This window comes from Tupaia chinensis, unplaced genomic scaffold (assembly GCF_000334495.1).
Source record: "Tupaia chinensis unplaced genomic scaffold, TupChi_1.0 Scaffold148607_1, whole genome shotgun sequence".
Lineage (NCBI taxonomy): Eukaryota > Metazoa > Chordata > Mammalia > Scandentia > Tupaiidae > Tupaia > Tupaia belangeri.
The window spans coordinates 596,374-611,028 of record NW_006208456.1 but is presented as its reverse complement, the minus strand read 5'-3'; the positions used below and the strand labels follow the sequence as shown (position 1 = coordinate 611,028).

The following is a 14,655-nucleotide window of genomic DNA, read 5'->3' as shown; positions in this document are numbered from 1 at the left end:
TCCAGCGACATAGCCATTATGCTAACTGCTGGTCCCTCTTTCTTTCTTTTCTTTCTTTCTTTTTTTTTTTGGAGAGGTTTTTTCCATAGGGCATGTGTGCTTGCCAGAAAGTCAGAGAGAGACAGAGAGACAGAAAGCTAGAAATCACCCCCCAGGGGTGATGGCCACACCACAATCCCTTCTCCTACATTCTCCTCTTGGGATCCTTGGCACGCATGCACACGTGCCCGGCGTGAGTTTAAACCACTAGGTCCGGGACTCAAACCACGGTCGACTACATGGGAGTCTAGCAACAAAGCCATTACACTAACCGCTGGTCCCTTGTTATTTTTCTTACATTGGAGTTACAGTATGTGTGTAACTTTAAATACACAAATAAATACACACCAAAAAGGATTAAAAGGAGAAAATCTGGGCCAGCAGGTAGCATGGTGGTTAAGGGACTGGACTACCAAGTAGCTGACCTCAGTTTCAGTCCTGGACCTGGAGGCTTGTTTTCTCACTTTCTCCCACTCTCGCTGTCTCTTTCTCTGGTGAGTAAACCTATCCCACAGCAAATTAAAAATAATAGTAATAATAATAAATAAAATTAAATAAATTCTCCATTATTTGAATTAGAGAGTCCTTAAAGGTCAAATGAGGCCATTTTAACACTGATGTTTTAAATACATTATATTTGACATTGTCATCCTAGTGAAGAACAAATATAAGGAGATTCAAGGAGCTTATTCGTAAGACAAACAGGTGTATGTCTTGGCTCTCATACATCTGTGCATTTGTGTATTTATATGTGTGTATATGTGTGTTTATGTATATGCACGTATGTATATGTGAGTATATATGTATCTACACATACATATAGATGACAGAGAGAACAATGGTTGTGACAATAGGGTGACTGAGGACACTTCTAACCTTTCAAAATTAATATTCTAGAGTACAGCCATGTTCTCCCACAATATAGACCTTGGTGCCATGTGAGGGTGGGCTGTATGGATGGTAACATGCCTGGGTGTAGCACCCATGGGTGTGCCAAGGTCCCTACTTCTTTCAGTAAAGTGAAACACAAATGGTCACTGGGTCATTCAGTTAGGCAAGATGGTGATTCAAGATAGTATGATCCGGCTTACTAAAAGATGTCCCTTTGTTTCTAAACACCAAGCTCATTTTATCTGTGGGTTTTCCTTTTTTTTTTTTCATTCATTCTTTAATTTCCTTTCTTTTCTGCCACATCCCCAGAACCAATTGCTATTAATACTTACCCTTCTGCACACTTGAGTTTGCTTTCAGAAGTCCTGGAAGTTCCCAAGTGTGGATTAGCTGCCCCGCCTGGGTGCTCCTGAGCCATCCTGTCCTTGCCCTAATGGAGTGTTCAGGGGCCTGGTTGCCTGTCATTTTGTTTAATGCCCTGCCAGACTACGGGCCTCAGGAGGACCTGTTACTGTATTCTGGCAGCAAGCACAGCGCCAAGCGCACATCAGACATTCAAGGTTTGTAGAGCGAATGAATGAAGTGGTTTCCAAAGACAAAATGTGGTAGGATTATAAATAGCAAGTTACGAAAAGTCTCAGAGATGGAAGGGTTATTTGTGGCCAGTGAGAGGTACGGTTTTTTTGGTCCCAAAATGTTTTTTTTTTTTTTTTTTTTTTTTTTTTTTTTTACCAGAGGGCACGTGTTTGCTGGAGAGAGACAGTGAGAGGGAAAGTGAGAAATCACCCTCTGGGGAGGATGGTCACGCCACCATTCTCCTCCTGGGATTTTGGGCATGCATGCACATGGGCCTGGTGTGATTTTCAAGCTTTCAGGTCCCGGATTCAAACTGTGGTCAGCCATGTGCGAGTCCAGCACCTACCATGCTACCTGCTAGCCTCACAAATCAAGAAGTTTTAATTCAGCCAAACTAGCGAACCTTTTTAACCTTTTGTGGATTCTTCAAACGTCGACATTTTCTGATATCCATTTCTGTTGTGTTCACACAGCCTGGCTGAGGAAAAAAAGGTCATATAAATTACTAAGTGAAAATTACTCTTCACAGTTTAGCCCAAGTAACACCATCACAACCAATCTTTATCTTTTCCATTGCAGAGCACACATGATTTTTTTTTTTCCATTTTGCCGTGATATGTGCTCCTCCATGGAGTTCTCATATGAAATGTAAAAGCTTACCTAATAATATAATGATGATACGTCGGAGATATAGTGTACGGTTTTTATGAGCAAACTTATTATTCAAGTGGCAAGATTACTTCAGCCACAGTCTTTGTTATTTCACATACCTAACCATCTGAAAAGCCTCCAATACTGGGATGGGAAACTAATTTATTGTTCTTGCAGTTAATCATTTTTTTTAAGAAGGCTGAAATAGTTCATCTATTTTTAGTTCCATTTCATGAGGGAAATGTGAGGTGTGCTTTAATAATATGAAATTAGAAATATAGTTGAGCCTCATTCTTTACAGATCTAGTATTTGTGAATTCACCTATTTGCTGAAATTCATATGTAACCCCCAAATCAGCACACATGGCACTTTAATGACCATTTCATGGCATGCAAAATAGACTAGCACAAATGTTGAGTTGGCATATGTGCATGGTCTCAGCTGAGGATGACCGGTGACCCTAAGCCTTCTTGTTTCAGACCTCATTCTGTAAACAGTCTATTTCAGGATTATTTAGTGCCAAATTTTCTATATTGTTGTGCTTTTGTTGTTTAAAATGGCCCTGGGCACAGTGCTGTCTAGTGTTCCTAAGCCCAAAAAGGCTGTGATGGACCTTACAGAGAAAATACCTGTGACATGCCATTCAGGCCTGAGGTACAGTGCTGTTGGCTCTGTGTTCAATCCGGGGGAATCAACAGTATATAGTAAATATGATGTCTTTATACAGAAACACACATGCAACATGGTTCTGGGTTTATTGATCGATTTACAAAAATGCTATAACCAGGAGCTTGTAAGCACCTAAGCCTGTATTTCCCCCAGGAGCGATGCTTCAAAATTCACTAATTCAGTTTACAGACTTTATAGGACATAATTACCACAAATAACAAGAACTAGCTGCATTTGAAAGAGAATAGTTTAAGATTTACAGTTAAACTACAGTGGAAATGGAAATCATTGATTTGGGGGAATATAAACTTCTGGGACCCAAAGTTCACCTGGTAGAATTCCCATAGTGCCCCCCACCCCATTTCCAATTCTGTATTTTCATGGATAGATCATTTTTAAAGGTGGAGCTGACATGCATTCCAGAAAATCTACTGAGATTATGTAAGTGATTGGCAAATCCATATTCACAAAGTTTAGTCATTTTCTTAAAGAGACACCTGGTGGCTAAAGACAGTCTTTGCTTTCCAAAGAAGGAAATAAGAATTAAAAAAAAAAGAAAAAGAAAAAGAAAAAAAATCCCAGAGAACCAAGTAGAATTTTCTCACCACTGGCCTGTGGACATCCCAAAATGCTCGTTCTTGACTATCCAAAATTTTTCTTTCTGTCTTGTCCTTTTTCCGATCAATCCTGAAAAAGTACAGAGAGGAAATAAGAGGCTTGTACTCTGTTTTTGAAAAAAAATAAAACTTTAAAAAATTATTATTCATTCATTAAATAGCTTTACGTCATTTAGATTGTGAAGAGACTTTACCCAGCATGCTAGCCACCTCAGTCCAGCCCAGCTGAGACTATTACACACATTCTCCTCAACAGATAAAAAACCTTATTTGTGTCTTCCTTCCCTGCGCTCTTCCCCTCCCATACTCTCTTTCCACTTTGTCTCCAGTGTCCATCACAATTTTTAATGCTTTTATCTCCTGACTCTTGCTCCAACTCTCTGCTTCCATTTCTGGGAGCAAAATGCATGCAAGGCTATTGGCACCACTGTGGTTCCTGCTCTCTGCAGAGCTGCGAAATATGAGTATATAGTTCCTTCCCGGAAACCTCAGAAATTCCACACATGGTAAGGGAGCTCGTTTTAGGCTAGGTTGCAGATTGCATATATGTATAATGAACATGGTGGGCCTACAGGAAGAACAAGAATGCAGCTGTCTATTGTATTAGGATTTGGATTATTAAGAACTGAATTATTCATTGACATGCTCCCCTGCCCTCCCCCCACCATCAAAGTGGTTACTGAACACTGACTACACAAATTACAGGAAGGAATAGAACCACTGGCCTCCCAGTGTTCCCTCGTTGAATTTGAAAATTCGCTTTAGATAAGGAGTCAGTAGAAATGTCTTTAGAATGCTACAATTACATGTTTTAAAAGTCACTTAAAGCATCTGGCTTCCTAAAGGCAGAGTAATGGCCTTCTCGTGTGACAAGATCCAGAAGGCAAATATCAGCAGCCTTGGCTGGTGAAGACACAAATTGCAAAAAGGAAATTACAGGTGACAAAGACAGATTCTTTCGATGTCCTGATCAGCAGCAGAGGAAAGAGGCTTTTTTTTTTTTTCTTTTTCAAAGCATGTATTACCTCATATTATCTCTCTAAGTAAAAAGTAAGTCAAATTAATTGCCATGTAACTTCTGGTTCTTGGCTCTCTTGGGAACACTTTAGTTTACTGGACTAAAATAAACCTATAATCACCCCATGATTTTTATGGTAATCACTGTGTACTTAAATGGCTCACAATTATAAGGTAATCATACATTTAATCAAAAAAGTTAATAGAGAAATACAATATATATATGAAGTGACAACTGGGCCTTCTTTCATATTATGAGACGCTGTTGATTCTGGAAGAACAAAGGAGCACCCTTCTTTGCTTCTCACACGGGCTCTCTTCTGTCTCAGTCCTAGCAAACCCCAGCTTCCTTTCCACTTCCCACCACCCTCCTACCTTCGACTTCTTGGGTGCTCCTGACTGCCGCTTAGCACCCAGTGCCCGGTGCCACCACCCCTGGGGACAGCTGGGAGTACTGAAGTGGTCACCAGGTGACCAGCATCATGGGTAAGGAAAGGCACCATGATTTGGATAGTGGTTTGTCTTCCAAAGGTTCATGTTTTAGAATTTGGTCCCAGAGTAATGTACTGGGGGAATAAGGCCTAGTGGGCAGTGACTGGATCATGGCAACATCTGCCCCACAAATGGATGAATGTTGTTTCAGTTGCTACCAAATGAGTTCTAGTTCCCATGAGAAGGAGTTAGTCCTCCTGAGAGTGGACCGTATAAAGGGAACACTCTCTATGCACTCACCCACCATCCTCTCTACTTCTGTTGGCTATGAGCCAGCCTCATGCCTTTAGACTCACTCCTGGAACTGGGAATTAAATTAACCTCTATTCTTTATAAATCACCCAGGCTCAGGCATTTCTACGAGCAGCGCAATACCAGACGAAGACAAGCAAAGACTGTGGAAGCAGGCAAGAGAATGAGGGCCTGCACACACTGACCAGATGACCTCAGGTCATTTCCTGCTGTGGCTACAGCTACAACAACTGCTGCTTGCTCACATCCCCGTCACAAGGTACCCAGCTCAGCATCCCCTGCCACACTACCTCTGCTGATGCTCCTGGCTAATGCAGACACCGTCACACAACAATGAGGATTTGACCTGAGCAATTCAACTTCCCAGAATTAAATGGATCTGGCTGATAATAATGTCTGTGGGCTGGAGGACATTTGTTCTCCACTCCCCTTGTGTCCTTAAAGAGGAAGGAACTTACACTGTATATTGGGAAGGAAAAATATGGGAAGAACACTTCCAACTTTTCCCTCTCTTCATCTTTTGTTCTAAGATAAGAATAATTTAACTTACTGGTAGATTTGAGAAAAAAAATGAGACCATTCAGGCTGGTTCTATCTGGGCCCCTGTCTGGGCCAGCCTCTCAGAATATCTGCTCTCTGCACGCAGTGAGCTTCAGAGGTCGACTCTGCCTTGGCTGGGGAGGTCTATAGATACCCACCTTTGCCAGGAAGAAAAGTTTAATCTGGATCTGTGGCCATAGATCCAAAATCATGTCCTATGACCTGATTTTTAATCAGTGTAATAATCTAACGCTGGATTTTAATTGTCCATCTTCTGTACCATATTTTTCAATTGGTTATTAACTCCTCCCTGTGGGGGGAGAAGGGGAGAGAGGCTACTTGTCTTCCTTAACACTCCAATGTGTGTTTCTATGAAGACAAAATCTCTAGTCCTATGAGCGAAGTGGGTCTGATTTTTTTTTTCTCTGAGCAAGAATGATAATTGGAAATCTTTGGGGGAAATAGGTGTACCTTCTTCTAACCAGAGCTCTGCATCTAGGAGGATCCCCCTGGTCTGCTGAAGCATATACTTCTGAAATTATTTGAGAGGGACATTGGTTACAAAGATGGAACTTATCCATTCTGACCTTAATTTCTACTCAGTTACTGTCAGAAGAGATTAGAGAGAATAACACCAGCTAGAAATCTCACTTCGATGATCGTACTCTCACACCACCTCTAAATGTTTTTCTTTCAGGAAGTCCTTTTCTCTCTGAAAGGGTCTCTATTGAGTTCACCTACTTCACTTGTGCTTCGGCTTGCATAAAGATGAATTCCCACTTCCGTGCAAAGGCCCTCTGGAGTCTTGCTAAGTTTTCCTAATGAGAAATGAAAATCAACAAGAAGGTATTAATCACTGTAAATTAGCACATCGACACCTATGCTTATTCCAAGGCAGCCATCCATTTTGGTTACTCCCAATGAAATAGCAGGGCCCCACTTTACATCCACTGGACACGAACCCAGTGCAACTTTGACCCAGACCTTGCTGTATACAGCTGAACTATTAATATTCATTTATACATCCATTAAGTCGGCAGTCTCTATGGTTCACTTGATTCCTCTATCCTTGTGTGTTTTACAAGGACACAATTCACATGGCATTTGTTATGAAGCATACGGAAAATATGGAGAATGGTTTGTGGCTATTGGAGAAGGAACGATGAAGTCTTTGCAAGCTGCTGGGTATCTCTGAGAGCAAAACCAAGAATGGATTGCTCAGGACTCGTCTTCCAGCAGAGAGCTGGGAAGGTCACAGGAAAGAACCCAGAAGACCTGGCATTAGTATTTTTAAAAGCCAAGATTCAAAAGAGGACCAAACAGAGCGCCTACTTTTGTGATGTTTATGAAGGGAGAACCCCAGAACAGAAAGAAAGAAAAGTCATCAAGGGTTGCCTTTAGAGGAAAAGGGAAGAAGTGTTTTCTCTAAGTCTGTAGACTTACCCGGTGGAACAACAGGACAGAGAAGAGAGGAGTTTGACAGGTTTCCTAATGATTCTCCTAATTCTGATAAATGCCAGGCTGGAGCCCACATTATGTTATGTATTTCCATAGAGCTTATGCCAACACTAATTGATTACCCTCATTAGTAGATTATTAATATAAAAGGAACTTCAGTTGAAGAGCACCACATGTTATTACCAGGCTTGGGCTACAGTACTTCTAAAAACTGCCCCTTGGACTCTTCCACTGTCTATAGGAAGCAAAGCTAGAAATGCCTAAGAGTCAATTGCTTGGAGAGTAGTTGTATGAACTACGGCATGCGCATACCATGGAGTACTAGCAGTCTATAAAAACGAAAATGTAGATTATTACTGACATGGGAAGATTCCCAAGACATGTACAGTATATGATGAGGGCAAGAAACAGCTTACATACTAATGTTCATGATATTATCCTATTTATTTTTGTTAGAAAAAATGTATTACAGAAAAAATTTAGGGGGATTACAGATAATCTTATCTCTTTGCTGCTTTAACTTTTATGTTTTTTACCAGAAAAGCATACATAGTCAGACAGTTTTAATAAAATTACTGCATTTTGGAAACAATTTCTTTTTTAGTTTCTAACCATTTTTATTCAGAATTTTTAAAGACCATCTTCATACCATATTCTTCACAAATACTAGAGTAGAGCATTGTAGGTCAAGAGAAAAGAAAACTAATGAGAGACCTCAGGAATTGATGCTGTCTTGTTTCTATGTAGGACCTTTTCTAAAACATGGAAAATACAGGGGATGGAGGGGACAAAAACTCCGTATGTATACTCCTTATACAGATGGAGGGGACATATACTTCAGTAATCTGGGTCTTTCTCAAAGGTCAAGTTAGGAAAGTGATGTGGTCATGTCTTTTTATCTGGGTGCGCAAAGAATAAAACAGCACCCTTCTGAAAGAGGGGTGTCAAGGCAGACAGAGGCAGGACTGAGCTCCCAGGATGCTCAGAGCCACAGAACAACCATGCCAGGATCTGCTTAGAAGGATTTTTTTTTTTTTTTTAAGTTTTTGCCACAGGGGTCTGGACTTGCTAGAGAGAGGAAGAGAGAGATGTGAGAGGGAAAGTGAGAAATAAAAAGTGAGAGATGGTCACACTGCAGTCCCTTCTTTTTCATCCTCCTCCTGAGATTTTGGGCATGCATGCAGATGCACCTGGCATGATTTTCAAGCTGCCAGGTCTGGGACTCGAACTGTGGTCAACCCTGTGGGAGCCCAGTGCCTAAACCACCACACCACCTGCTGGCCTTAGGATCATGAATTTTATCCTGATACTCTGCTTTTACTCCCAAGTACAGTGGACTGGGTATAAAGACTCCATTTTTAATTTCAATATTAAAAATAATTATATAGCAAATTTGGCTTTTATTCTTTTGCAAATTTTAATACATGTATATATTTTTATAACTACAATCAGGATTTAGAACAGTTTCATTACCACTCATAACCCCTGGCAGTCATTGATATGTATTCTTATGATAGTTTTATCTTTACAAGTATGTCATGTAAATGGAATAAATACCTTGAGACTAGCTTCTTTCATTCAACATGATGTCATCTATACTCATTCAAGTGGTTGTATGTATCAATAGTTTACTCATTTTTATCACAGAATAGTATTCCATCATATGGATGTACCATAGTTTGTTTTACCATTTTTTTTGGAGAGGTTTTTGCCATAGGGTGTGTGCGCTCACCAGAAAGACAAAGAGAGACAGAGAGACAGAAAGTGAGAAATTACCCCAGGGAGAGATGGCCTCACCACAATCCCTTCTCCTCCATTGTCCTTTCGAGATCTTGGGCACAACACGCACACGTGCCTGGTGTGAGTTTAAGCCACCAGATCTGGGACTCGAACTGCAGTTGACTACATGGGGGTCCAGTGACATGGCCATTATGCCAACTGCTGGTCCCAATCTGTTAAAGTGAATCTGGGTTGCTTTCAAAGTATGGCAATTAAAGATAAAGCAGGTGTAGATATTATCTATAGGTGTATGTGTAAACCTAAGTTCTGATTTCTCAGGGTACATATGGATGGGATTGCTTGGTTATATGGTAAATATATGCTTAATTATCTAGGAAACCACCCAGTCATTTTTCAGGGTGGCTATATCATTTTGCATTGCTACCAGCAAGGTTGGAGAGTGCCACTTGTTCCAAATCCTCCTCATTGCTTGGTATTAACAGTCCTTTTAATTTTAGCCATTCTAATAGGTGTATACCAAAATCTTACCATGGACTTAATCTGTATTTCCTAAATGGCTAATGGTCTTGAACATCTTTCATGTGCTTATTTGCCATCTTTTTGTCTTCCTTGGTAAAACATCTTTTCAAGTCTTTTGCCTAATTTTAAGTTGAGTTGTTAATTTTTTAAATTTTTGAGTTATGAGAGTTATAGTTCTCTAAAGATACTTTTACTGTGATGGTAAGAGGAGCTGAGAACAAAGGAGAAGAAACAGAAAAACTTCCCTTCCACTGTCTAAAGGGGCCTGGAGGTGGGGTGGGGGAGGAAAAGCAGCTTAAACAGAGCTGCAGATATGATTTTACTCCCTTCCATACTAGACCGGAAAATAATAATACTTACTGCTTCATAATCTGCCAGTTCCAGCCTCGCCTTATTCTGCATTGTCCTCTTACAGAGATAGATAGCTGAGGGAAGAAGATAAGTCACAGCATGTTCAAAACCAGCAGTGAGGTGGAATCATAAACCCATCCATCCATCATCCATCCATCCATCCATCCATCATCATTCATCCATCCACCATCATCCATCCATCCACCATCATCCATCCATCCATCATCATCCATCCATCCATCATCATCCATCCATCCACCATCATCCATCCATCCATCATCATCCATCCATCATCATCATCCATCCATCCACCATCATCCATTCATCCACCATCATCCATCCATCCACCATCATCCACCCATCCACCATCATCCATCCATCCATCATCATCCATCCATCCCTTACTATGTGCCCGGCACTGCTGCGTGAAAAAGTTGTTTTTAAGTGGAAGTCATGACACCTGACCTCTAGGAGCCTTCCTACAGGTCATGATCAGATGATCCTAACTTATAATCCTGACAACTCCCCTTCCTTCTTTTCATTCTGCTTTACCAGAAACAGCTTCCACTGAGAGTGAACTTCCATAAATGTGATCATATTACTCCCAGGCCTAAAAGTCTCGCATTGGGACTGCAAGACTGGGTTCCTTCGGGCAGCAAATATGGTTCTTTGGGGTCTAGTCTCCACTTCTCTCATCAGCCTCTCCTCCCTCACTCAGGCATTGAAGGCCACTAAATGACTTTCAGTTCCATTCCTCTGCATACGTATCCTTACCAGGAAAGTCTTTCTTCTTTCTTCTACCTGGCACTCTCCTACTAATCTCCAAGGATTCAGCTCAGTGTTGAGTGCAACGATTCAGGATGAATAGTAGATGAATGGTATAAATCAACAATAGAATGCCCAAGAGGGAAAGTCATAGAGGGTTTTTTCTCAATATTGAAATTAACAGGCCCTAGTTGTTTGAATATACTATGTTAAAGATCTCTCTCCGGTCAACTCCTTGCGGATTAACCAACTTGCTCTGTTTGCCCTTATGGCAGCCTATGATGTTTGGGGATCTTGAGGCTCGCAGCTGGCAGCCTACTCTCTGGTCTGCCCCCATTTCTACTCTCGTCAGTTACATTGTCTGTTGTGGTCATTCTCAAATCTGCTTATATCAGGCACACCTGTCATTTCACTAAATACTACAAATACCAAGCAAATGACTGGAAGGAGAGAAAGTTGTTTCTATGAGGACTCAATAATCTGGAGCAACTTAAAGGACAGATGACCAGGATAATCATTGGCAAATTTGGTAGGGGTGAGATAATTGGGAAAAATAATAAAATTCTAGGAGAGACAAATATTCTGGAGGCTCCAAAAAAATATCTTTAAATTCTTGATGCATTTTACAGATAGCAAAGTGGGATGGTTTATTTTGAGTGTGGTTTACTTAAGAGATAAACTCAAATTATGAGCACCCATAACCTTTGATCCTATTGAAAGGCTGTTAAGCAAAGATTTCTTTGTATACATTAAATTTGTGTGAAGTACTTAAAGTATGCCATCTATCATTTTTTTAATTTCCTACTTACCAACTTCTGTCATGAACCAAGCAGCCAGTTCTCCATCATATCTGATAAAGGGGTGTCTGTTCTAACCCAAAGTCTGGAACCACAGACAGTTTGTGGAATTGGGGACAACCTCAAGCAGGAAGCTTGGTATGTCAGCCGCCCTGCCAGGCCTGGTCTTGGTGACTTGCCAGCAGCGGCAGCTGCTTTGACAATGCTGTCCTGGGCCTTATTTTTTATTGCCCAAATGTAAAACTCAAAAAAGGCTCACCAGATGCAGACTATGAATTTTGTATAGATAGTGTCATTCCAACTCACCTGGGTCCAAAGGCCTAGCCAGGTTGTGAAGTACCATGCATGGAATGTAAAGCTGGTGCCCCTCCTGAGGACCACGAGTCACATGAGCACACGCTCTAGCACGTTCTCTTGTGGCTAATGCCACTGCTAAGGAGGCAGGGTTTGGCTGTTCTTGGCAAAGACCCACACTGGGATTTGCCTGCAGCCTCGCAGTGCCACCACCAGTGGTGGCTCTAACATTTACCCAACTCATGCGACTGCTAGTAATGCCAGCCAAGCCTACAAGAGGGCATCTGGGGACTTGTTTTACACTCAGATGTTGGTTTCCTATAGATGCTTAATTTTTTACTGAAAAATCTTTGTTTCCTTGCCCTCATACCTGGCACTCCAGCCTCACCTATGCCTCATTTGGATAAACCCACTGCCATCACCTGTCATTATGACAAAAAAAGACATTTAAAAAGTCTATCAGGGGAACAGATTCACCCATTGCATGTGCAATTAAAATTTAAAAAATATTGAACTTACCATATTTTTTATTTTATTTTGCCAGAGGGCACATATGCTTACCAGAGGGGAAAGGGATAAAATACTCCTCAATAGGGCCTGGTGGGATTTGGGTCACACACGCACATGCACCTGGCATGTTTTTCAAGCTACGGGGGCCAGAGCTTGAACTGCACAGTCAGCCATGTGGGCCCTGGCTCTCTTAACCACTAGGCCAGAGGGCCAGCCCTTATATTTCAATGTACTTAAAAGATTGATTCTTTTCAAAACTCTGTCTCTACTGTTGACATAAGACACTGTTTAACTCACTGTCCTAAACTAGGGAATATATAAAGCACTTATATCTCTATTTCCCTTATACACTTAAATTATTTTTTTAGAACAACAGAATTTTAGCATTGGAAGTAGCCATGGTAACCATCAACCATTTATAGATGGGAAAACCAAAGGCCCAGAAAAATGAAGTGATTTTCCAAGGGCTAGTTAGTGATAGAGTTGGAATTAGAATTGAGGTCTAGTCCAGAGTTCCCACTAAGATGGGTCACTGAACCATTTACTCACTCATTTATTATTCATTCACTTGCTCATTTGAAAACTTATTGAGTGCCTTGTATATACCAAGCATTGTTTCAGGTGCTGAGGATGTCCCCATAGCAGCTGTCTCATATCCTTTCTGAAGGGAGGGCTACCACAGTGGTAATAATCTCAATCACCATTCCAGTAGTAATCTTTTTTTTTTTTTTAAGTTTTTTTGCTATAGGGTAGGTACACTCACCAGAGAGAGACAGTAAGAGGGAAAGTGAGAAATCACATCCCTGGTGGTATGGCCACACAGCAATTCCTTCTCCTCCATTCTCCTCCTGAGATTTTAGACACATGTACACACATGCCCAGTGATTTTCAAGCCATCAGGTCTGAGATTCAAACCACAGTTGGCCACGTGGGAGTACAGTGCCTTAACCATTATACCAACTGTTGGCTCCTCCAGTAGTGACAATCTTAACCATCAATAATGTCATCATTACAGTACTCATTCCTTACTGTTAGGGTGCTGGAAAAGTCATGATGTATTTTTCTATGATGCAAAAATGCATCATGACTTTCTTTTTTTTTGGAGAGGTTTTTGTTATAGGGCGCAGGCACTCGCCAGAAAGACAGAGACAGAGAGACAGAAAGCAAGAAATCACCCCCCAGGGGGGATGGCCATGCCACAATCCCTTCTCCTCCATTCTCCTCTCGGGATCTTGGGCACGCACGCACATGCACCCGGCGTGAGTTTAAGCCACCGGATCTGGGACTCAAACCATGGTCAACTACATGGGAGTTCAGCGATGTAGCCATTATGCTATCTGCTGGTCCCACATCATGACTTTTCAGACCACCCAATATGTGCCAAACACTGGGTCTTACATGCATCTCATTGACTCCTAACAAAACAACACCAGGAGACAAATACTATGATTACTTTGATTTTCATATGAGGTTTCTGAGAGGCACAGAGAGGTGAAATAACTTGCCAAGATCACACAGTCAGTGGAGCCAGTTGACCCTGGGGCCCACTGTGCTGAATTCTGTCTCGGCAAGTACTTACTGATTTTCTGACTCAATTGCTTTGGAAATACTGGTAAGTGCTTTTGCATCCCACGCCTCGACTCCTCCATTTGATTCACCATAAATTGAAGCACAGAAACTTGAAATAATTTTGCTTTAATGAGAGCCTGAAATAAACTGTTATTTCTATCCCTGTTCATGGTACACACTTGAGTTACCAAATGGAGAAAACCCAGGGAGACAGGAAATAAAGCCCTTTTGTATGCAGTGTACGATGGCCTAAGCTTAATTGAAGTAAATATTTTAATCTTGAGCGCAGGTATCTGGTCCCACCATCCTCCCACCCTCTCCATTGTCTGGAAAAATATTGGCTTTCACATTCACAAGGGCTCTCAGCTGCTGTAGGAACTGAGCTGTAATTATTCACATTCCAAGTGGGGCTTTCGTGAGCAGCTTTCAGCCCCAGAAGCACCGGTTGTATGAGCGGCCAAATGCAGCGTCAGTTCTGAGCCTGAAGTCTTGCTAGAGCCACGTATCAGAGCCTGGGGGTGCAGCATCCTGCTGGGGGTCCCCGGGGCAGTGCCAGCACAGAGCTGAGCAGATGAACCCAGGGCTCTTCCCTCCCACAGGAGTGTCATCCTCCTCCTCCGGACTTGGAAATGCCAGCACTGCAGCCTTCCTGGGCAAGCACACACTTCCTCCCATCCTCAGGACTGCCGCCATTGCTAAGCCCCCTCCCTCAAACATGTGACTCAGAGTTCGTGGCTCATAGCACGGGTCTCCCAGACAGGCTCCCATGGGCACTACCCACTGCCCACCTCCCTACCATCACTGCAGCTGCCCCTGCCTTCTAGTCGCAAACAGTCCTGCAAAGAGTCATGAAAGAAACCGCAGGTCAGTCCTCAGGAGGGCCATGGTTGGACTGCCAGGACAGCTA

At 41.9% G+C, this 14,655-nt stretch overlaps 1 protein-coding gene across 6 annotated transcripts in view; it reads right to left on the bottom strand.

Moving 5' to 3' along the window:
* RGS6 (regulator of G protein signaling 6) overlaps nucleotides 1–14,655 on the bottom strand; it is a 614,581-nt gene that overhangs the window by 93,985 nt on the left and 505,941 nt on the right. For all 6 annotated transcript variants that reach the window (XM_006170490.2, XM_006170489.3, XM_006170488.2 and 3 more), the window contains exons 7-10: nucleotides 9,823–9,887; nucleotides 6,487–6,563; nucleotides 3,433–3,514; nucleotides 1,910–1,984 (exon numbers count right to left, since the gene is read on the bottom strand). In XM_006170490.2, coding sequence (XP_006170552.1) covers nucleotides 1,910–1,984; nucleotides 3,433–3,514; nucleotides 6,487–6,563; nucleotides 9,823–9,887 — 299 coding nt within the window. The remainder of the gene's footprint in view (nucleotides 1–1,909; nucleotides 1,985–3,432; nucleotides 3,515–6,486; nucleotides 6,564–9,822; nucleotides 9,888–14,655) is intronic.